The sequence below is a fragment of the Alnus glutinosa genome, chromosome 3 (assembly GCF_958979055.1).
Source record: "Alnus glutinosa chromosome 3, dhAlnGlut1.1, whole genome shotgun sequence".
In the NCBI taxonomy this organism is placed as follows: domain Eukaryota; kingdom Viridiplantae; phylum Streptophyta; class Magnoliopsida; order Fagales; family Betulaceae; genus Alnus; species Alnus glutinosa.
The window spans coordinates 37,619,459-37,643,609 of NC_084888.1; the positions used below are offsets into that span (position 1 = coordinate 37,619,459).

Below are 24,151 nucleotides of genomic sequence, written 5' to 3' on the forward strand. Positions count from 1 at the left end.
TCTATGTTTGCAATGAGCGTCAAACTAAAGCTGGGGTGGGGTGGATGTATTGAAATGATGGTGAAGCTTTCACTGTTTGATGCTCGATGTTGTGATGGTTGGTGAAACAGCAGTCTTTAGCAAACTGTAGACATGTATGTACTGTAAACTTGCTTTGGTTCTTAATGCTTTCCAATATCGGTTTCAGACATACTGTATTCTTTGCAGCTACACGAGGAACCATCAACCGCTGTATTTCTTATGTTATCTCAGCATACCAATTTGTTCGAAACCTTTGCTTTTGTTGCAGATGTGATCTGAACTTGAAGCAGACTCCTGCACATAAAGATTCTTGGGTCTTTAGTGACACTTTAGTGCCCCCCCAACCAATTAGCATGCCAATAATGATTAATCCAAACCAACAAGAGAAGGAAAACTATGATTAATGATCATTATGCATCAGAACAATCGATGCGATTCGGAGACCCTCAAAATCTGGGAGGGAGAGCATGGAATGAGATTCACAACAATTAATTGTTCAAATTGCTAGCCATTCAGACAAATAATATGAGAGTATATATAAGATTTTTTACCTGCAAGAATAAGCTGCTGCAATTTGGAGAGTTAAGTTGGCATGGATCTCAATCCACAGAGGATGCCCTGTTTCCAAAGAACGAAAACCCACCAAAGAAAGTGGCCTCACTTTCCTTGCAAAATTTCTTGGTCCAGCACAAACACAAGTCGTCGCCATTTCGAGTCAATCCAATTGCTTGATCCCGAAAATACCCCAATCCTCCATTTTGGTCGTCATAATTAAATATCATTTTCGTTCATGATGTTTGCAAGTTTATTAATATATTTTGCAGGGTATTTTTTGCTTTTGATTTAAAAAAGTATTCTGATATCCATAAATATAAAAACTGTTTTTGTGTGTTTTGAAAATGTTTTTGGTGTTAAATTATTTGTTAATGTTTTTACTTTAAAAGAAAAAAAAAAAGAAAAAAAAAAAGAGAGAACAAAAAATTATAACAAAAAGAGCCTCTACTTTTACTACCTTCGTTAATGTTATGTGAAAATAAATTATAGGCTATTTTGCCGCATGAACACGTGGTCATGTCAACGCCTATAAAATTGTGCCACGCATACACCTAATCAGATCATACTTGTCATCTTGCTACGTCATGCCAAATCAACCCCACATTAACATTTTGTTAGAAACAACTCACGGCACGTGGACAAAAAACCAAACAAACGGCTTCAACACTAAATAACTCGATATTAAAATGGCAAGATGGCAACTATGGTCTTGTTAGGGGTACATGCGATACAATTTTATAGTCGAAGACATAACCACGTATACATGTGGCAAAATAACACCTTTAATTGATTTACTGAATATTACTAAGTTGTCAAATTGACACTTTTGAAAATTCTAAGGGCTTTGATACAGTTTTCATAAGTATTTTCAGTTTTAAGTTTTTTTTTGATAAGTTTAAAAAAAAAAAAAAAAAAGGTAATAATTGGGAATTGATTTAGTAGGGCCACTTTTGAAAAAAAAAAATTGTATGTGGGGTCCATAAAAGAAAAGTTGTTTGGTAAAAAATTGAGAAGTGTTTTTTGAAAAAAATATATATTTTTATAAAATAATTTTTCTTTCTACAAAAAAAAAAAAAAATAGTTTTACAAAATATTAAAAAGATTTAAAAAGTGTAAAAAAACTCTTGCCACTATATCAATGATCTGGCAGTCCCCACCGATCGATAGACAAACAGAACCTTCGACTATTAAATGCGTTTGGTGGCCACTGTGCAGCCGGCCACCAGATGGTAAAAGATTTCATTGTTTTTATTTATTATATATGTAATCAACACCTCTACACCCGAAAAAAAAAGGTTGTACAGGAACAACTTCTTCAATGAAAAATATAAAATATTAATTATTTTTTTAGAAACTTTTTATGTTTCAATTTTTGAGAAGTGTTTAACAGTTTTTTAGAAGATTTTATGTAGTTTGTTTTGAAAAATGTTTGAGTGGTAGGTCACATCTTAAAATCCGTTTGATTAACTATTATTTAAAAAGAGTAATGATATTTAGTAAATTATTATACAATTAATGATGTAGCAATAAAAATCAACTTTCAAATCACAAAAAATAACTTGTAAAAAAAAATAAAAATAAGAGACTGTTTTTCTCTTCGACGTCATCTCAATTGTATGACAGTCATATAATAATCAACTAAATATCATTTATCATTTGAAATTAGTTTTCGATGTATAAAAATGAAAAAATGGTTTTGAAAATTTACCAAACAGGCCCAAATTACTATTTGATAAAATTGCAAATCACATGTACTAAAATGTTATTTAACCCTAACCAAAATCCAAAAAAGTTGGCAGTTCAATTCCGATCGATTTTTTTTTTTTTTTTTTTTTTTCCTCTTTGCCAAACAAGGGTGATTTAGTCATTGGAGCCAGTACCTTTACCGTACAAACATCGATTAAGGAAAGGATGTCTGCTAGTGCTCTCCATCTTCGACACGTGCCCCACACTTTGTAAATCTACTTTTACGTGTCAACACTCTGTTGGCCCAGCTTGTCTTTTAATACTGTAATCGATCATTGTGCGCCACCAAGGCACCGCAGTTTGGGGCTCCAGCGGGAAATTTTGTTTTTTCATTTTTACCCTCACGACTACTCCCGCGCAGGAAACTTTTAGAGCTCTAGTTAGCTTTTTGGTAATTTAGCATTACAATTTATAATTAAAGTTTTCTTTCAATTAGTTAGAAGATTTTTTTTTTTTAATTCAATTTAGTAAATTAAAATTTATCATTAAAGCATATACGTTTTAAATATGAATCATATATTCATATACTTTAAGGTCAGTTATATAGATTAAATTTACACTCTTATCTTATTACTATTTAATTATGCTAATTTAACAGTGTCAAATAATATTTAATTTTTTTTTTTAATAACTGAGCGAAATAAAATAAATTTGTTTTGTTAGAGCTTCTGAAAATTTTAATTATTTTATATTCAATTTTTTTTTTTTAAAAAAAATCTTATTATTGATCGCATATGAAAATATATAAGTTATTATATCTCATTAAGCAATATCTTAAGATTTTTATTATTAATTCTTTTAGAAAAAATATTATTTCTCATTAATTAATCCATCTTATCAAAATATATTATGGTATTGGCACGCTTAACTTTTGGCGTAAGTTAGCAAGACGAAGAAAAAGCAAAAATTGAGGAAGGAATTAAAGTGAGGTGGCCTTTTATGAATGAAGCCCCAATTACAAGAATATACAGAGAGAAGCTAAAAAGTTGCAGAGCAGTGCTTGAGGTAAATGCTCTAATGGCGAATCCACCTAGGACCCGGAAGAGGGTCCTGGCAGTTCTCCGTGCCTCCGATGGAAGCGCCTATCAGAAATGGTAAATACCCATGTTCGCGTACATACTTATATACATTTACGTAGCATGCTATTTCGTTTTTATTTCTTTTTCGTTTTGGTTTTTGTTAATCTGTTTTATGCTGAACGTTGCAGCAACAACTGTGGGGTTTCGGTGGCAGTCGCTCTGGCTGATATGCACGAGTGTGAAACCAAGGAGGAGGTGGTGGTAAAGAGGTTCAGAGGTGTGTGTGGGAGGCAAAGCGTTGTGAAACAGAGTTTTGGGGACCAACCCAGATCGCCTTTTCGGTTTTTCATGTAAAAAATCTTGTCTTTGAGTACTTTATTGGGTTCCATTATTTTTCTTTTCTCGTTATTGTTTTGCGAGTTCAATTGGACTTTGAGATTGGTTTTTGTCCTGCTTTATGGATATGTATAAGTTCATGCGTTTAATCATGTAGATTGGCATTTATGCGTAAAGAAAAGGATGTATGCGCACGTTGAAGAACACTGACGTAGATGTTTGTTTAAGTTTTGATTATGTTTGGTTGCTGGGAAAATGGAAGATTAAGAAAAATAAAATTAATATTTGGAGTTTAATGTTTTAAATGGAATTTATTCCAGATGCGGAAGTGCAGTTCAACATAAAAGGTTTGGAGTTTCTTTGAAAAATATAGCGCACATTCATGTTTGGAGTTGATGAAGAATCTCATTTTTTTTTTTCGGTGGGTTTGCTAGGGAAAGCTTTGTGAAGACCTGCGAGACTAGAAATTCGATTAGCATTGATCGAGATGGGGTTGACACTTGGAAAAACTTGTCCAAGGAGGTAAAGGTGTTACAAATTTTTAATTAGCCCTACCTAAATTATATATTTTAATTTGATTGTCATAGTTCCTTGACTTTTTTCTTCAGGAGAGGAAACCATACATCAGTGAAGCTGAAAGGGTCAACTCTTCTTACTTCAAAGCTTTGCTTGAAGAAATTAACAATATGCAAAAGGTAATTCAATAAATCCAGTGTTGGTGTCATTAATTGATAAACTCTTATTATCGTATATCATCTATTCCCTGCTTGTTGGAAGGGAGTAATTTATTGGAACAATCATACAATCAGTTCAGATCAAGGCTTCAAAAATGTCATTTACAAGTAATGTGTTCACTTTTTATATACCTTAGGCCCTTGGTTTAGAACTTGAGAATTCATGACCTGGGTAACTGTTGTTTTCATTCGTTATTAATTCTTCTGTTTTCTGTTGAGGTATGTGATTTGTTATTTGCATTGCTCTCTGGTGCATAGGTTTTAAAATTTCATCTGCACTGTTGCTTGCTTTATAATTCAGTCTGTTGCTAGTATTTAAGCAGGGGATATGATACGTTTGTTCCATTTTATTCTAAATTTTCTTGATGACAAGAATTAGAAGACCATGCCCACCATATATGATACTGTCTATCAGTCCATGTATAGGTAAGAGACATTATTTGGAAAACCTTGACCTGTGAAGCTTCACCTCCACAGAATTGTGTTATCCATAATGTCCTGACATCATTTCAATATGTTGTTATCTGGTTTCAACAGTTAGAAGTTAGTAATTTCATAAAGGTAGCTTATTTTTAATACCGATCTGAATTCCTCTTATTTCTTATATCCTAAACTTGCCATTCCTTGTATCATATTATCTTCAATAAGAAAAGCTGGCTTTCTCTCTTCCAAAGTAGAGGTTTTCTGGACCTGAATGATGAGAGATTGATTGTAGGTTGACGATGAGGCAGATTCAGCAACGGTTGGGAAGTTTGATCAGGTTTGTCTACTTCTTGTTGTAGGTGCTTGGTAGAATATTATTTAAATGATTAAATTTATCATTTTTAGTCTGCTTAAACTTTTGAGACAAGCCGTGATTACAATAATAGTCTATACAATTTTTCCTGTATTTATTATTTGGGGCAATCACAGTTCTATGAAGGCTATGAAGACAGTGAAGAGTCTGAAGACTACGACAACTCTTATAGCTTTGACAGTATTCAGTATGGAGAAACTGAGAGTTTAGACACTTATGGTGGTTCCTCTCTTTTTCTGTCTCAGTGCATGTGTGTTTGTCTAGATTTTTCACTAGTGTGCAAGGATTGAGTCAGATGGCCTCTACCTCTATCTACTAATATTGCTACCTTTTTCGTTCTGCAGTGCCCTACTGATTTCCTGAAATTCATGAAACCAGAAGTGGTGCAATCATGGATTGTCAAGAAATCTGGCTGAAGTTGAAGTTTGCACGAGAAGGTCCCCTTTCTTGTCAATTTTGGCTTAAAGGGGGCCAACCAATTGGCAATGGCAGAAATCTAGATTATGACAGAATTTATGCCATTACCTATTTTCTCAAGGCAAGTCCATTTGGCTATTGTACAGTGCATTAGGGGTTTTGGATTGTAGCCTAGACTGTACATATCTATTTTCCTTCGTAGTGTTTGGAAGGTTTCGCATTTGCCATTTTTTTTGCTCATTATTTGAGACAGAGAGCTTGGTACTTCGGTGGAACCCTTTTTTTTTTTTTTTTTTTTTTTTTAAAAAATGTTCCCTTAATATGCTATGTGATGCACTAAAGGTATTCTGTTGTGAGTTCATATTTTCTTTTAGGGAAATCAAGTCCCAAGTCCCAAGCCCTCTAGCCCTCTCTGGTTTTCCTCATTTCGACTTGATCATAGATTTTAATTTGATGGATTTAAGACCTAAGTTTAGACTCATTCTAAATATAATTATGCTGCTCAGATAATTAAAAAGGGTAAGAAAAAAAAGTTAATAGAGAAAAAATTGTTTGGGTTGGGTGACCCAATCAAGTCATAATGGTGGCATGACCCTGTTATGGTTGGATTGTGCTGGTTAATTACATAATTTAATTTATTATTTTCTATAAGTTTAAACTTTTGAGATAATCGATAATTTAACATGCTATTAGAGCATATGTTTTGAGTTCCAATCCTAATTTACAGTTTATCTTCATTTCAATTAATTAAATATTTTACTTGTTGGGCCGAATTTGTTAAGAGTGTTAATTACATTATTAAATTTGTTATTTTTCATTAGTTTAAGTTTTTGAGATAAATGGTAATTTGATAGTGTTTCCATCCATTGCCTCTGTTAGGGGTGGCTCGAGCCTTCTCTCAAATAGGGGTAGTTGTATCCATTTTGACTGGAGTGACCATAAAGCAACCCTCTAACCGGAGAGGCTACCGTTTGACGTCGTGGTTGGGTTGGGTCACCTAGTCTAGCCATTTTTAAATTGTGCCTTAGCTCAAGTTTTAAACCAATAAAATTGAAAATTGAGGTCTTTAAAGACACAATGGAGAGGGCTTATTTCTCTTTCTTTTAAGGGATAATTATATCGTTGATCCCTGTAGTATGCCATAATTATTTTTCATTCCCTATGGTTTAAAAAGTGCATGGAAGGTCCTTGTGGTATATAATAATTACAAATCAATTCTTGGCGTCAAATTCTGTTAAAATTTTTAACAGATTCCGTCAAATGCCAGGTCAGCACCAGGTGTCGCCAATGAGATGGCGACACGTGTCCATCTTAATAAAAAAATATAAATTTATTAAAAAATAAATAAAAATACTTATTTTTTTTATAAAAAAAAAAAAAAAAAAAAGAATAAATGGGGTAAGGGGGTGGCTGTCAATGGTGGTGCGCGGCCACCCCCGGCCACTGGGGGTAGCTGCGCACCACCACCCCCAGGCCATTGGAGGTGGCCCCTAAATCTACTAGGAGTGGAGCTTCACGTTCCTAGTTAGCCCCAAATAATCAACTTTTCCTCGTTTTATGGCCCACTTCAATGTAGGGCCTAGCCCACCAAAGATCATAAGGTTGCATCTTCCTCTAATTGTATTCTTAGACAAAAGTTCTCAATTTTAATTTTAATCCTCAGAGTCAACAGTCTTAATCATTGTTTAACTTATTAGGAAAAAAAAAATCAAAGGTCCAACAGCGTTGTTTTTTCTTTAGCAGCCGAAATGTGAAATGAGAAGCAAAAGTCCACGGTGGCTGGTCTTTCATTCCCCGTTAAAAGTCTTCTTGACGGGTCAGATGGATTGGAATTTCTAGGATGCAACAAATTTTACAAAACTTATAAATGAGTCAAATTAAGATCGATTTGCATAATCTTATACTCATGCATTGATACGACATAAACACGACACACGGCATTTAGAGTTAATAATTTTTTATACGACCTGCAAACCGAAATGAACCCAATACTAAATTATGAGTTAAGGTTAAGGGGTTTAACCTGTTTTATTAAAATGAGTAAAGCTAAGATTGATCTATATAGAGAGAGCGAATTTGAGTAAAACTATATTTTATAACTATTTTACAACTTGCAGATACGTTTTTGCATGTGATTGGAACCACGCCAACTACTAAATTATTTTTTAGCATATTATAATCACATGCTGACGCGTATTAACAAGTTGTTAAGGAGTTGTAGATCTAGTATTTTTCGTAGGCTTTAGGTATATATAGTTGTGGGAAAAATGCTTGGAATACTACCGTTTTTATTACCTCTTCACAAAAAGCTTACTTTGTTGTCAATATGAGTGCCACATGGCACAACATATGTGAAAAAAAAAAAAAAAAAAAAAGAGTAATGCCCAATGATAATTTTAAAAGCCACCTCATTTTTTGATGGACACTTAATTGACATTTAATGTACTAATAAAATTACTCGAAAAAAAGTAAACAACAAAATTTAACAGAAAATGCTTATGATACTTCGAATTTTATTATAAAGTCATTTACAAATTGACGTGGTACTTCATAATTGATTAAATAATTAAAGAGCATATGATAAGACGATTTTTTTTTCTTAGTTATTATTACTCATTGTAGATTATCACGTTAGTTTGTAAAAAAAATGTATAATAAAAGTTACAATACCTAAAACATGACTCAAATTTAACAAAAAAATTGAATTATTTAATAACATACATATATTGTGGCTGCTATATATATATGTAAGGGAAAATTACACCGTTGGTTCTTGTGGTATGCCATAATTATTTTTCACTCCCTATGGTTTAAAAAGTTCATGGGAGGTTCCCGTGCTATGCAGTAATTACAAATCGATCCCTAGCGTCAAATTCAGTTAAATTTTTTAACAGATTCTATCAAATGCCACGTCAGCACCACGTGTCGCCAATGAGATGGTGACACGTGTCCATCTTAATAATAAATAAATAAATAAACATATTTTTTTAAAAAAAATTAAAATTCAAAAAAAAAAAAAAAAAAGCAGCAAGGGGTGGCGCGCGGCCACCCTTGGCTTTCGGGCCACCCCTTTAATCCCCCGGCCACCGGGGGGTGCTTCCCTTTTTTCTTTTTTTCTTTTTTTCTTTTTTTTAAAGGTATTTTTATTTATTTTTTAATAAATTTATATTTTTTTATTAAGATGGACACATGTCGCTAACGTGTAGAACTAACAGATTCAGTCAAAATGGTGGATGGAAAATCGACTCAGGGAGTAAAACGTAATTATTGCATAGCACAGGGACCTCCCATGAACTTTTTAAACCATAAGGAGTGCAAAATAATTATGGCATACCATAGGGACCAACGGTGCAATTATCTATATATATATATATATATATATATATGTAATTTATAAAATATTTACAGTAAAACAGCTATTATTCTTCGTACGTGCATGGTAGCCAGTGGACCACGAGTCACACACGTGGTGCGTAGCAATAGAATAAAAAGAAAAGATGAAATTGGAGTCCAAAAAAAATAAAAAATAAAAGATAAAAGCAGCTCCTTTCTACGGGTTTCGGAGCCAAAACTGAAGTATATTCCTCTGGTTGTATCCTAATGGGCTGTGCCACTTGCGGCAATTTCAGAACCTCTTCTCTACTACTTCCATGGAGACCCTCTTCTCGGATTCCACAGTCTTCGTTCCCTTCAAACATCGGATTACTGGTCTGCCTTTATTTCTTTATTTATATTTGTGTTGCTATCATTTAATTCGACTATTAATTGCTCTGTGTTTGACAGAAATTAAGGCGTTCGAACCTGGTTAAGGATAATCTGGTGGTCAGGAACGCTTTTGGGTTCGACGAAAATGGCTCCTTTAATGGGTTTCCCATCACACCCAACAAGCTTTTCATGCAAGAGGTACTGATTCTCATGCCCCTTTTAAAATTTTATTTATTAGGACTATCTGATTTTTGTTTAACCAATCTGTTTGTTTTTGTTTCTTTCTTTAATATTGTTTACCGGAGCTCAAAAAAAGTTTCAGTTTTTTATTTCTGCGTTTGTTCTTAATTTGCAATTTTTATTTTTATTTTTTGCGTGGGAGATGTATTGGTGAACCTATTTATGTTCGACAGTAGAGGCTCTGGGTTTAGCTCTTATTTGATAGTATTTATGTTTGAGGTAGTAATTTGGATGAATTGGATATTTGTACCTTTGGTTGTGTTTCAGACGATTGGAGCTGAATATGGAGAAGGTTTTGAGACTTTTAGACCAGATGGGCCTCTAAAGGTTGATGTGGTAAGGAATTTGGCTCATCTTATATGCGTGTTTCAGTTGTTTTCTCATATGTTTGTTGAATTTGGTGACCATGCTATGCTTGTTGAAGCGGGATGAGGGTAGTGCATTGTATATGACTCACGGTTGTTAAATTCTTATTGCAAATAGGATTTTTTGAACGATAGATTGCAAGAAGGTTTTCTTAAGCGAATACGCTATGCAATGAAGCCGGATGAAGCATATGGTCTTATTTTCTCTTGGGACAACGTGGTGGTAAAATTCCAAACTTTGGCAGCGTGTTTCATGGACTCATTTGGTGATGCTGGATATATTTGTTATTGGATTTGTCAATTTTCTTGGTCCTATGGAACTAGAGTGATATTCAGATGGAGTAAAACCAGTTAATGATGCAAATCTTGATTACACATGATAAATGACTTACATGTGAAATACACCAGTGATTGACCGCTTTTTAGAAGGCCCAACATCATAATTGAAGTCCTAAAATGACAAGGCTATCACCAGAAATAACTTTCATGCAATTATAATTGATACAACCAAACTAACAGAAAATAGGATTATAAATGAGCTTCCCACATAAGCAGAATTTTTGCAACAGTCTGCAAGGAGACTCGGGCCATAAAATGCCTGGTTGCTTTCCATATCAATTGTTACTCTTCACGCACAGAAGCACACTATTCCCAAAATGCAGTAGATTTATTTTACCCATGCAATTGCATGTATAATGTGTTTCAGGCAGATACTCGAACTCTAAAGTTGAATGCTTGGAAGCAGCTTGCCTATGAAGAAGGTATGTGACAACTTTTTCTTATGGAGTTTTTCCTTTCCTTTTCCTTTTTTTTTTCTTTGTGAGGGGGCATATATTATTGGTTGTAATTCAGCTGATTTGCAAAACCAATGTGGAGAGAAATAACACTGCTGGTTAAGTTGAATAAAAAATGAGCGAGTGTATGCAGACATATAAGAGCGACTTATATGCAGATAAAGAAATTGGATTTTTGGAGATGGTGGGTGAAATTTTCATTTTGCTTCTTTTGCTTGGATTCAATGAGATTGAACCAAAATGTTCTGGCACAATGATTATATATTTGGTTTTTGAATTCTCATGCAGGAAAGGAAATTTCTGAAGATGGTGATTTGCAAAGATTGATGCTTTATGCGGGTGCTGATCATGTACTGCATAAGGTTTGTAAATTTATGGTCATTTTAGGATTTTTGAGTACTTTTTTTCTGGTCAGGATTTTTGGATACTAAATCTGCGGTATCTGTTACAATTATGACATAGTGTTGTCTCAGGAATGTGTCTCTTTTTAGATTGAAAGAAATTGGTTTTCAGAGATGGAGGCTGTTGTTTCTTATCAACTGTCTGTTCCTTCTCTTTTTTTTTTTTTTCTTTCTTTTTCTTTTTTTCATTTTTCTTTTTATTATTTTTCTTTTTATTTTTTTTATTTTATATCAAAGTTTCTAACAAGTTTCCAAAAACTTTCAGTTTTTACGACTGTGGGATGAATCAGAAAGCGAACTTGAGAGATTGAAGTTTAGGTTTTCGGAGTTGTATTTTGGGAATCTTCTCGAAGTGAGCCCTTGCTTCAGTTGATTCTATTGGTCTTATGTTTGTGCCTCAGGTGCTACAACTCATATTACCTCCCTTTTCTTTTTCAGATTAAAGAACCCATGGAGGGTCTCAAAGAATGGCTGGATGCAGTATCTACAGCTCGCATCCCTTGTGCTGTTGTTTCAAATCTTGATCGGAGAAACATGGTACAGGCCCTAGAGCAAATGGGGCTCAAGAAGTATTTCCAGGTTGGCGATCTTTTTTCTGCCATTACTGCATTGTTATTGGGAGCCATTTTTATATCAAAGATCTGGTTGCATATTTCTTTTGATTCTGTTTTTAGGGATATGCTGGTAAATTAAAAAAAATAAAATAAATAAATAACATTTTTTTGACAAATATCTAATGAGAAACTGCGGTGGAAAATACAGTATGCCACTATCACTTTTGATGAAAATGCATGAAAAGTGAGCTTGAAACATATTTCTTTTGAACAGATGGCGAGAAATTCTTGTAGGTTACACTAAATAGTAACTCTTCTTAAAGTCTCTAAAAAGTAAATGGTCAACCGTCATTTACCTCAGCTAATTGTTATCTTCTTGGAGTTGCAGGCAATTGTGACTGAAGAAGATGGTATGGAATCAATAGCTCATAGGTTTCTTTCTGCAGCTGTGAAGGTATAGTCTGTAAGACATGCTTAAAATCACTATATTACAAGTGTCGCCTTTCAAGTTTATAGAATATTTTTATCATTTGTTAAATTACCACTTATCTCAAAAGCTTAAGTTGGTAGGAAAATTTTGATTTAATTATTTAATTAATAGTTTAATACTCTCTGTTACGTGTGAGACCAGACAACACTTTGACCATTTTAATTGAAATGCGGCCAAATGACGGAGATATAGTTGGAACTCAAGACCACTGCTCTGATACAATGTTAAATCACTAATTATTTCAAAAGTTTAAGTTGATAGGAAATGGTTGATTGAATTATTTAATTAATACTTTAACAATAATCCTTTTTATCTTTATCTTTTTTCTCTTTCCCTTACATTTTCACTTTATTCTGAAATGGCTAGACTGGAGTCATTTTATTACTAAAACTGTACGACACAATGCAACTTTTGATTTTGTTAAAAGTAAATCTTAAATTTCGATGCTGGGTCTCTCATATTTTTGTTCTAGCTGGAAGTTATTGCAAGTGAAGGTTGGTTGCATAGAATATGAACAGATATAAGATTTTAATGTCTGTTTTCCTAAGATATGGTATATGTGACTTGGCTGCTGCTCTATAGTCCTGCTATTGTTTTTGACATAGTTGCGTATATTCCTTGCAGCTGGATCGGAAACCATCCAAGTGTGTGGTGTTTGAGGATGACCCTAGAGGCGTAACTGCCGCTCACAATTGTACAATGATGGCCGTGGCATTAATTGGTTCTCACCCAGCGTGCGTACTCTTTACTTTTATGTAGGGAGTTTTAAAGAGAGTTTTCCTCTAAACCGGGTTGAAGGAAATTTCTTCAACTCAGTTTATAAAAATGACGTGTCTCTTGAGCATGTGAAAAGCACCTGCTTTTTTGATAGTAGAGACAAAGTTGGAATGAATTTTATTAAAAAAACAGGTGCATCTCACATGCTATTAAAAAAAGGGACACGCCATTTTTTTAAATTAGGTTTGAAGGAACTTCCTCCAACCTAGTTTGAAGAAAATATTTATCCGAGTTTTAAAATGTCTCGTAATAAAATCAGCATAATTCCACTTTGTTATTCATTGATTATACACAAGAAAAGGTACAGAACTTTTTTTTTCCGGTAGATATAAAGATATATAGAAGTAACATAGAGTTTGATCAGAGTGCAAATCTCTTATAGCATTTCATAGGAGTCTATATCCAAATGTTGTGAGAAAATTTACAAGTTATCTGAAAGTACGCTCATTAATGTATCACTTTTCTGGTATTTTCTGTGAAATTCGGGTAGCCTAATGGATTTCAATCTTGAAAAATATGTCAAAACCTTCACACTGTATCCAGAGATTGATTGATTGATTGATTGATTTTGGAACATGCAGGTACGATCTGGTGCAGGCTGATCTTGCAGTTGCTGGCTTTAATGAGCTTTCGGTGATCAACCTGAGAAGATTATTTGCTAATAATGGTTCTACGTTCATGGACCTGCAGAAGCAGATTGTAGAGAAATCTCCTCCGAAAAGGAAGCTTACCATTGATACCATTTTTTGATCCACTTTTCCTTTACTCCCTTTCCCACACATTTCGCCTTGTGATTAAGTAGCTGATCATCAGGATCTTTTTTGTATTTTTTGATGTCCTGTCAAATTGCTTAATTGATATGATTAAAATTTTGCCCTCTAGGTCCTCAATTCAAATGTTGACACCTATAGTCTGGGGTTTGTTATTTCTAATGTGTCTTTAATTATTGTACCATGCATAATTAGGTGTTTCTCTTATATACTTTCTGTATATATAGGTTACGCCTTTGTTTTTTTTTTTTTTTTTTGTTCTCCTAATAAGCTTGTGATTACTTATCAACAAAGTTATTGTACTTGCAACAATTATACGAATTGTCAAATGTTCTTGTGAAATTAGAATCTAGTTTTGTTAGGGTTACAATTTTTACTATTAGTTTCTTATAAATTGATGCGGCAATCTACGTGTTACTTACTATATTTTTAATGACCAGAAAAAGTGCGAGCTGCATTTGTATTATTACTCTAAAATGACTATTTAATTTGGAATTTTATTAAAATCACTTATTAAGTTTAGTTTCGCACAGTAAGTAAGCAATGTGAGACTTAATATCTATGAGTGTCTTTATAAATTACTCACTTTATGCGAATTACTTATTCTCACAATATGGAATGATATTTTTACAAATTCTCTTCTTCAAACTCCTTATGTCCTTTTCAGGACCACCTGCATAACCCATTTAATAAATTGGTCATGTTGGGTTGGCTTAAACACGACTTGTTTGACCTGTTATTTGAAAACTAACTCAAATAAATGAATAATTCATTTGACACATCAACTTGTTAGGGTTTTGTTTTTTTTATTATAATTTTTTTTTTTTTTTAAAAAAAAAAAACCGTTTTATAATTATATGCATAAAACTGGTTGACCTATTTCTTAAACGGGTGAAGTCGGGTCGACCTAAATTGACTATAACTCGATTATACCGAATTCTAATCCGTTAAAATCGTGTTAAGTTTGTATCAAATTTATGAGTCATATAAATATTTAAAAGACCTTGCCAATGCGGCATCAACCAAGTGAATAAAAGTAACTTGAAAAAAATAAAAATAAAAAAAATGCTGAGCTGGAGCTAACCTGCTGACATGGCGAGAGATCGGTGGCCACTGCCCACAAAAGAATCGTTAGATACCGTAGACGCTTATCTTCTGCTGTCCCCACTTCCCCTTTCGTATCCATTCCCATTTCCCATTATCTTCCACCGCCGAGTCTCTGACTTTTTACTCGTCTAATCTTTAGACCTTTCAATTTTCATACATATGAGAAGTAGTTTTTGAGCTTCCAAACAATGTCTTGCTGCTTCTATAGTTGTACCTCCGTACCTTCTTTCTCTGCACCCTCGGCTTCCCTCGGAAGCTCCAGATTCGCTCTCTCCTCCAGTTCAAGGCCCAGGCCCCGAGTCCACTGTGCTCTTGGAGGTAATTTTCCACCCTTTGGATATGTCTATTATGGTTATCCCATTTGGTAATTTTTAATGTTTCTTTTGGTTGCTGCGAGAATTTGTGGGAAAGGTTTTGATTTTTGTCGAAATTTTTCTTTCCTTCTTCCGTCTTTTCTCGCAATTTCTGGGCAAGCAAACGGCAGGGAATGTTTAATTTGGATTAATAGTCTTGCAATTCTTTTGACTCAATTCTTGGGCATGGAATGTGATATATGTTGAAAATATGTTGAAATTGTGATGTCAGGAATTTTAATAAATTAGCACCCAAAAAGCTCAGATTTTTTTTTTTCTTTCTATCTAATTGCAATTGGAATATAAATGTAAATGGTAATAATACATTGCGAGGTCTGTATAATGCATGAATTTCGGACCATTTGTGCATGCGGGTCCCTCGTGTAATAGACAATCTTTGAGTTTATTAAGGAAATGTAGTCTTATGCTGCAAGAGATTTGATCCCTTAACAACCATCATTTTTTTTTTTTGTATATTTAGTATAGTTGGTTAAATTTTGCATAAAACACAAAGTATGATTGGAGTCCATGAGTATATTCCTGATTCGTGAACATCATATACAGGGACTGTGGCAGAACCAAAAGTGACTGCTGCTACTGAGCCGCTGTTGCTTAATGCCATTCGTGGGGAAGATGTTGAGAGACCCCCGGTTTGGCTCATGAGGCAAGCAGGGAGGTACATGAAGGCAGGTTTATGCAGCTACAGTTTTTGTATAACATTTCTCATGTTCACTGCTGATATTTGATATAATTTGTTTAGAATTCATGTCTTTTCGAGGATTGTTGTCAAAGGATAATACCAAAATCTGTAACTTCAGAATGTCCGAGTATCTTATGTTTGGTGTTTTCTGCCTGTTAAACCCTGTTTTGGAATAAGTTGTTGGTATCATTCATATCCTTTTATTGCTAAAATAAAGGACCAGAAGTGACCTCTTTTGCCACTGGATGAGGATCATGTCACTACTTGGAAGACTAGGCATGGAACCTTCTAGGTTTTTAGGTGCTCCGAATACTCTATCTGTCAGTCCTGTACTCCTTAGTATGTTTTATTTTTTTGGCATTATATCCCGTTTCTTTGTATTTTGTTGTTCATTCTGGTAAGATCTATGCCTTGTTTTGTAAGCTTCTTTTCTACATAATTTTGGATGTTAATATTTTCTTTTTAAGTATTAAAGTTACCCAGAGAAAGTTAACTGTTGTGCCTGTTTTATAGATGCACATAACAAAGTACAATGTTCCGCTTTACTAGATCAGCTCTTTTAAAACTTTTCATAATTTCCTTGTAGCTAAGAAGGTATCTCATGGTTATCCGCTTTAATCTTGCATTTCCTATTTCATAATGATGCAAATGTCATTTTCTTTTTTTCCTACCTAACTTGGATCACATTTATTGACAATTTCTTGTGATAGAGTTACCAAACTATCTGTGAGAAGTATCCTTCATTTCGGGAAAGATCAGAAAATGTTGATCTTGTTGTGGAAATTTCACTACAACCGTGGAAGGTTTTTAAGCCTGATGGGGTAAGATTGAATCATTCTTAGATTTTTGTTATTTAGGCAATTTCATGTTATACTTTTCCTTCTGAGTTAGTTGGTTGTTATCGTTTCTCTGATTTCACTCACATTGATCATGATAGGTCATTTTATTCTCGGACATTCTTACCCCTCTATCTGGGATGAACATACCTTTTGACATTGTGAAAGGTAAGGGTCCTGTCATACACAATCCTCTATGCACGGCTGTTGATGTCGAACAAGTGAGAGAATTCGTTCCTGAAGATTCAGTCCCATATGTTGGGGAAGCCTTGACGATCTTGCGGAAAGAGGTCCTTGGCATGTTTCCTTCTCATTTTCCACTTAAAACTGTCTTTATTCATTCTGTTTAGAACCATTTCTCCTCTTCATTCATTTTAGTATTTTACAGCTAATGCCCCCCAGTTCTGTTATGTACCATAAGGCAATGTATTCTTCATTTACTTCATTTCAAGAGAAGGGGCATTCTATCTTCCCTGTTTATATCACATATGGATCATTACCAGTTCAATCTAATAACAGGTGTGGGTTTGATATTTTCTGGAGAAATAATCAAAAGGCTTCCTCATTAGGTACCCCGAGAAATGGAATTACAAAATATTATAGGAATCCCTTGCTTGTGGCAATTTTGAATGCGCATTTTTAGTTTTGAGTTGGACTCCGTAAATAGATATAACAATGACTCCAATGTTTTAATTTATTTGCTAAAGTGTGACTAATTCTAATGTCCATTCTATGAACTTAAAATAAACCTTTGCATTATCTCATTTCTCTGTACAACTGAATGCTGTTATATTTTTTTACGTTTCTTTACCTTAAACCAATACTAAATTTTTTGTTATGTTCATCTATGATGTCTTTATTTCCAGGTAGATAATAGAGCAGCAGTCCTAGGTTTTGTTGGGGCTCCTTTTACCCTGGCGTCTTATGTGGTTGAAGGTGGTTCATCGAAGCACTTCTCAAAAATAAAGAGATTAGCTTTCTCACAACCCAAGGTAATTTTGTACTTAGTTGCCTTTTAGTGTTCTGGAACTTAACGAGGTCCATGATGATCATGCCAGCTGGAATAATACTTACAAAATTTGTTTCAGTGGGATACCTTTTTGATTTGGGATTAATTGTGAAGTGGGGCTCAGTTACTAGTAAGTGATGCAAGAAATAATGATTACAACAATAATCTTATTAGTTTAGGTGCTCAAAAGATGGACATAGATCATCTCCATGTCCATTTCATGGTCAGGATTTAAAGTTGGTGCATCTAACGGTATATATAAAGTCAATATTGATATGTCTTTTAAAAAATGATGTAGCATAATATACACCGTTAGATGCACCAATTTTAAATTTTTGACCATAAAATGGAGATGATCCTAGATATCATGGTTATGCTAGAGACTTAGTTGTTATTCTTTTTCTGGTATGGACAGGTATACAGAATTGGTGTATGAATAATATGTCTCTTTGTTTCATTAATCAGATCACTTTCAATCGGTATAGTAATATCTGGAGCTAGTTTACTTAACCAAAAGAAAAAAAGAAAAGAGGAAAAAAAAAAAATCTAAAAACTTTACTATATTTGGATAATCTAGGAAAACATATGGTTGATGCAAGACAGTATGATTATCTATTTTTTAGTAATCCATTCTTTCCTTCTTGAGGAGACAAAGTTCTACTCTTGTCTTTTTCCTACTGAAGTTTAAGTTTTTATTTGATCTCTGTTTTTTTTTTTTTTTAATTTTTTTTTTTTGATCTGTGTTACTTGTACAGGTCCTGCATGCATTACTTCAGAAATTTACAACGTCAATGGCAAAGTACATTCAATACCAAGCTGACAGTGGAGCTCAAGCTGTTCAGATCTTTGACTCATGGGCCACAGAGCTTAGCCCCGTAGATTTCGAAGAGTTCAGTCTGCCTTACTTGAAGCAGATTGTGGACTCTGTAAGACAAACCCATCCAGATCTCCCTCTAATCCTTTATGCAAGCGGATCCGGGGGCTTGCTTGAGAGGCTAGCTTTGACAGGTGTTGATGTAGTAAGCTTGGATTGGACTATTGATATGGCTGAAGGTAGGAGGCGACTGGGATCAAATGTAGCAGTTCAGGGTAATGTGGATCCTGGTGTTCTGTTTGGTTCAAAGGAGTTCATCACCAACCGTATCAATGATACTGTGAGGAAAGCAGGAAGAGGGAAACATATTTTGAATCTTGGCCATGGCATTGTTGTAGGTACACCTGAAGAGAATGTTGCTCATTTCTTTGAGGTTGCTAAAGGACTCAAATACTAAAAACAGTTTTCTCTGCTTTTTGGAGTTTTGTAACATTAGAGCCTCCTTTCCTGCCCAAGATCATTCACCTGAATTTCATCGAGAGCCCAGATTGTGGAGAAAAATGTTTGTAAGCAATAACTTTAGTAGGTATAATTCCATCCTTATGAACAAGTTAAGGCTTGGATAATCTTGAGATGAAGCTGGGTCTCTAATATGTAATTAATAAAGGTATTAATATTCGTTGAACTAAAAATCCAAAACCATTTTTGTGTGTTCTGCTCACGTGGGGGGCTCATGTGGATTCCAATGTAAGGTTTACATGCATATATAATTGGTCTAAATCTGTGTTGCAGGATTGCAGAGACCAGAAAAAGAAAATAATATTCCATTTTCTTACTCGTTTCAAAAGCTTAATTAATTATCGTCGTTAGAGAAGATGATGAGCCCACATGTCTCCAGATAACGATAAAAGACCCAGAGAATAAACAAAAATTGTTCTCCCAGTACCTGTCTCATTCAATATAAAAGAAGAAGACAGAGAGGGAAGGGATATAAATAATCTTGATTGGGTTCCCCACTTGCTAAATGCTAAAGCATCCATTGAGTCACCCAGATTTCCATTATTGGATAATGTTATCCCTAATCTAAATATCCCTCTTTACTTTCAATCTGCGCCTACCATCTCCATTCTCCTACCATTCCCACCATGCCCAATTCTTCTGAGTGCCCCCATCAAGGATATACCCACTTAGCATAGAGGAAACTGCACCCGCTTTCCCCGAACCTCGTCCATCGGTGGTGTTTTGGTGTTGGCTTGGTTGTGGTTTGGCAGTTTGTGAAGGAGAAATTCAAACTCAAAAAATTATTTATGAAATTTAAAAATAAAAATAATTTTCTGAAATTGAAGAAGTGTTTTGGTCAAACCATGGCCACTCCGGTCCCTTGGTTCCGTCGTCCAGCTCCACCTGAACTGCCTAACTACTGTTTCAATGCCAATTCTTTTCTTGTAAGAGTAGTAAAACAATATTGAGTTGTAGCTATGATTGTGAAGCAAAATTTTATGACATAGAAATGCATATGTTAGGTTGAGAAGCACCCCAAGGGCCAAGTTAGCTTTTAGCAAAAGATAAAAAAGGAGTAAAAAGTGAAGTAAACGTCACATGATGCGTGGGAAGCATTTCTCTTTTGTCAAAAGTGGTGAAGGATCCTGACGTGCATATGTAACATCTAGAGACAAAGTTTTTTTGAGTCTTTTTTTATTTTTTTATTTTTTTTATGCCCTAAATTAAAACAACAAATGAGATAGAGAATTGGGAAATGAGAGACAATTTGAAGCAACTTGTACTTTCACCTCAACATCACATTTCACTATACATATATATATATATAACCCAAAGGAAAGAGGTCTCGCCACGCATATAATTCACACTGCCAACTACATCTCTATCCACTTCCGACGCCATTCAAGTCTCACACCATGAAAAAGAAATTGTGGGTCCTAATAAACTTCCTTTTTTCATTAATTATTGTAACTATTTTTTCCAATTCTGTCATCATTTGAACTGCTCCTTTCTCTTTTTTTACTTTGTTCTGGCCAATTGCAGTACTTCTTTTCCTTTGTCTAAAGTTAGGTTATGTTTCCAGCACATTTATTTCTGAGTGCTATGTTTCACATAAAATAAATAAATAAATAAATAAATAAGCAAAGAAAAATGAGTAATTAATATGTTTAAATAGTTGAATGGATCAAAGTCTATTAATTAGTTGAAGTTTTTGAGCTAGAGTGATGTCCAAATATGTATATTAATGTATTTTTGATAGATTCAGTCTTTAGGTTATTTTCACTCTGATAATTGGTATCAGAGCTACAGTTAACTTCTGCTTAAACAAGTTTGGTTGACTCTGGTAAAGTGTGAGGATGAACCTGAATGACTCTTGGAGCAAAGTTGCGTTATGTGGCCCTGCAATTGGTACAATTCTTGGATTTGTAAAGAACTCACAAGAAAGTGAGTAGTTAATATACTTACATGAACCTAAACCCATTAACTTAGGCTTTTGGGTTGGAGTGATGTCCAAAAATATGCATATTAATATGATCTTGGTACGTTTCGTAAGGGATCTGCTCCCCAATAGTATAGGATTCAGTGAACCCGTTATGATTAAGGAATAAGAAACCCAATTAAGAATGCATTAAAAGGGTGTCAATTAATTAAAGGTGGGAATTTGATGATTGAGTTCAATGATTTTATCATGTAAAATGATCATCCTTGTATCACTAGAAGACATGATTGCACAAGTGGGCAAAAATGGGGTCCGACTAATCGGATGTACTTTTTATGGTTCCCAATCCTCCCTATCTCCGTTGCCATATATCGCTTTCCATCCAGATTGTAAAGGCCATTTAGAAGAAAAAATTGTGTCCCCAAAACCAATTAAATTGAAACCATATATTGTTTAAATATTGATTTTATTTTATTTTATGTGGAGATCGATATCTTCGATTAATTTAGAGGTTTATTGGGTGATTGCCAGTCTGTTTAGCCACAAAAAGGCAAATAAATAAATAAATAAATAATAGTAATATATGACTGCTTTTTTGTGCAAAATTCCACCAACTCCATTCCTTAGTGCTTGTCATAATCATCCAAACGATGCTATCCAGCCGAAGAATTGAAGCGACTGATGACTAAACTACCTACATTGTTGTTTTTGTTATTTGTCTATCTATTTGCACATCATCATCTTGTAATATATATATATATATATATATACAAATATAGTTTGTCATAAAAATTCATTTTTGAAGTTTTCTTTTATTTATTTTTTATTTTTCAATAAAACATGCTGTATCAAAGAAAATCAATCAACAACCCTAAGCATTTCGATTTAGGTTTAGTGTTAGGTGGTTTCAGAATGCAGTTAATTGCTTGATAAAATTTGCAGTTTGAAAAACTATTATCTTAAACTATCTTTAAAAAAAAAAATGTGTTTTTAGAAACATATCTCGTTGAGTCATTGTCAGTTATTCAAACTGCCATTACTTTTTCAAATATAACATTTTTTGTTATTCTGTTTAAAATTTCTGTTTGACCTGCAAAATCGCGAAACTAAATGAACACATAATAAAGTAATTGATGACCAACTAAAACAGCAAAGTTTTTTTTTTTTTTTTTTACTAAGTGTTCGTTTGGGTTTACGATGTCAAAAAGTGCGATTTAAAATCACATTTTTAAAATGTGTTTTTTTTTGAAAAAATAGATTTTTAAAAACGCATTTAAGCGTTTGGCAAAATCGCAGTTTAGTGTTTAAAATTACAAATTAGCCTTTAAAATTTTGTTTTTTAAAAAAAATACCATCTTACCTACGATTTGAAAAAAATAGATTTTTTGCTTTTTCAAATCATAATTTTTAAAAACGCAATTTTCAAATAACTTATATTCTGCAATTTAATCTAAAATCGTACTTATTATCTACAAAAAAAATAAAAAAATAAAGGTCTAGTCCATTGCATTTGCAAAGGATATATATATATATATATGAATGCATGCATGAGATTGAATGAGGTAAATCTGAAGTCAAATTCTTAATTACCATTAATTTTATTTCTTAATTTTACCATTAGTTTAGCGTTTCAAATGGTACCTAAAAATAGAAATTGACAGCTGGGTTTAGTGGTTAATTAACAAGTTAGTTGGAAGTAGATAAGCTTTGCCAAAAAGAGAACGTGGATTATTCCGTCAGAACCTTGAAAGGTGGAGATACTCTTTGACCCTCATCTCACCATTGACTATCTATTGATCGAGCTTTGACCCTCATCTCACCATTGACTATCTATTGATCGAGCATTCAGATCAGATCAGATCCTCGTTGCATTTAATTTGGAGGGCAGAAAGTGCTCCCATTATAAATACGTACGTGAAGGCGTGCATTTTGCGATTTTGGTAGAGTTTTGACTTTTGACTTATTTATAAATATTCGAAATTTCAGAAATTATAAATTATAATACAACTTGTATTTTCAGAGGATATTATTAATTAATTTATTAGGGGTAGTTGCATCCAATCCAAGCCATGTGTGAAACTGAAACCCACGCAGTCACCAGCTGTTTCCTTGCAATATGGGTCACGTTTCTTTTCGTACAAAAAAACTAACAATAATAATTAAATAACTCAAGCAAAATATCTTTCAAATTTGGTTAAAGAAAAACTTTTTTAACTCGGTCTATTAGACTTATTTAGAGGAATAAAGTTCTGTTTGTTAATGTTTTTTAGGCATTAAAAAACATTATAAAAATTATAAAAAATAATTTTTTGTTATTTGTAAAAATATTTACTAATCGACAGTAATCCTGGGTTTCCATATATATATAGAGGAAGTCAACTCTTGTCTGTATCACAACCCTTCACAGTCAAACTTGGAAGCCAGTTTCAAGTTGGAAGCTAAGTTGGAACCAGCAACCAAACAATGCCACGTGTTCAACACGAAAGCTCCTAGTTTATGGAATCAAAAGCAATAACGTATAGCTTGAAAATTGCTGTAAACATCTTCAGCCACCCAATCAATTCATATTCCCAAAACTCTGAAATAATAATAAAAAAATATATATAAAAAGTCATATTTTTCTCATGGAGCTAATAAAAAAAGTCATTGGCGTTATAAGTTTGGACTCTTGTGATGAAAAGTAGCTCCACATAGGCATGCACGGTTGCCATGTTCACATGGCCCACATGGGTCCCCCCCATTTTCGATCCGAGTTTTTACGTAATGTAGGATTCAAATTTTCGGCCTAAATTTTTAATAATTATGGGAGAATTTATAAATAATTCACTTGTCCCGATGATAGGCAGTTGGGCATTTGAACAGATAGATAGATAGATCTTGAATTATATATATCTCACGTTTTGCACCCAAATTATTAGTAATTTAAATAAAAAAAAAATTGTTAAAAATATTTATCCAATAATTTGTCAAGTTACTTATTAAATAATAAATTTAAATGTGTCCTATCACGAAAACTACTGCATCAATTTGAAAATTTTTCTTGGCATACGTTATGAGTTTTATTCATCATTCAACGGTTTAATATTGAAAAAAAAAAAGAAAAAGAAGAAAAAGAGAAAATGATCATTTCAAACCCGTTAAGTTGTTCACACTTGGATAATTAGAAAAGGTG

The 24,151-nt window shown here is 33.7% G+C and overlaps 3 protein-coding genes across 6 annotated transcripts; all 3 read left to right on the forward strand.

Moving 5' to 3' along the window:
- The first annotated feature begins 3,262 nt into the window (after window positions 1–3,262).
- Window positions 3,263–6,021, forward strand: LOC133863822 (high mobility group B protein 7). Of its 3 annotated transcripts, none has more exons than XM_062299930.1 (8): window positions 3,263–3,416; window positions 3,530–3,691; window positions 3,998–4,024; window positions 4,112–4,199; window positions 4,286–4,372; window positions 5,127–5,171; window positions 5,324–5,429; window positions 5,552–6,021. In XM_062299930.1, exons 1-8 carry the CDS (start codon window positions 3,340–3,342, stop codon window positions 5,560–5,562), a joined length of 603 nt encoding a protein of 200 aa, XP_062155914.1. In that variant the 5' UTR covers window positions 3,263–3,339; the 3' UTR covers window positions 5,563–6,021. The 3 variants fall into 3 exon arrangements, with proteins under 3 accessions (XP_062155914.1, XP_062155915.1, XP_062155916.1); XM_062299931.1 differs by having other exon boundaries at window positions 5,324–5,426; XM_062299932.1 differs by lacking the exon at window positions 3,998–4,024.
- A 3,140-nt stretch (window positions 6,022–9,161) lies between these two features.
- On the forward strand, window positions 9,162–13,896 carry LOC133862219 (5-amino-6-(5-phospho-D-ribitylamino)uracil phosphatase, chloroplastic). The gene is made up of 11 exons (XM_062297989.1): window positions 9,162–9,332; window positions 9,408–9,527; window positions 9,837–9,905; window positions 10,053–10,157; window positions 10,641–10,695; window positions 11,017–11,090; window positions 11,395–11,481; window positions 11,568–11,708; window positions 12,072–12,137; window positions 12,798–12,907; window positions 13,532–13,896. The coding sequence occupies exons 1-11, from the start codon at window positions 9,225–9,227 to the stop codon at window positions 13,698–13,700; spliced, it is 1,104 nt and encodes a 367-aa protein (XP_062153973.1). The 5' UTR covers window positions 9,162–9,224; the 3' UTR covers window positions 13,701–13,896.
- A 999-nt stretch (window positions 13,897–14,895) lies between these two features.
- Window positions 14,896–19,241, forward strand: LOC133864120 (uroporphyrinogen decarboxylase). Of its 2 annotated transcripts, none has more exons than XM_062300343.1 (6): window positions 14,896–15,145; window positions 15,745–15,866; window positions 16,591–16,701; window positions 16,818–17,013; window positions 17,587–17,708; window positions 18,481–19,241. In XM_062300343.1, the coding sequence occupies exons 1-6, from the start codon at window positions 15,016–15,018 to the stop codon at window positions 18,994–18,996; spliced, it is 1,197 nt and encodes a 398-aa protein (XP_062156327.1). In that variant the 5' UTR covers window positions 14,896–15,015; the 3' UTR covers window positions 18,997–19,241. The 2 variants fall into 2 exon arrangements, with proteins under 2 accessions (XP_062156327.1, XP_062156328.1); XM_062300344.1 differs by having other exon boundaries at window positions 14,898–15,145; window positions 16,818–17,006; window positions 17,583–17,708.
- Window positions 19,242–24,151: the final 4,910 nt, after the last annotated feature.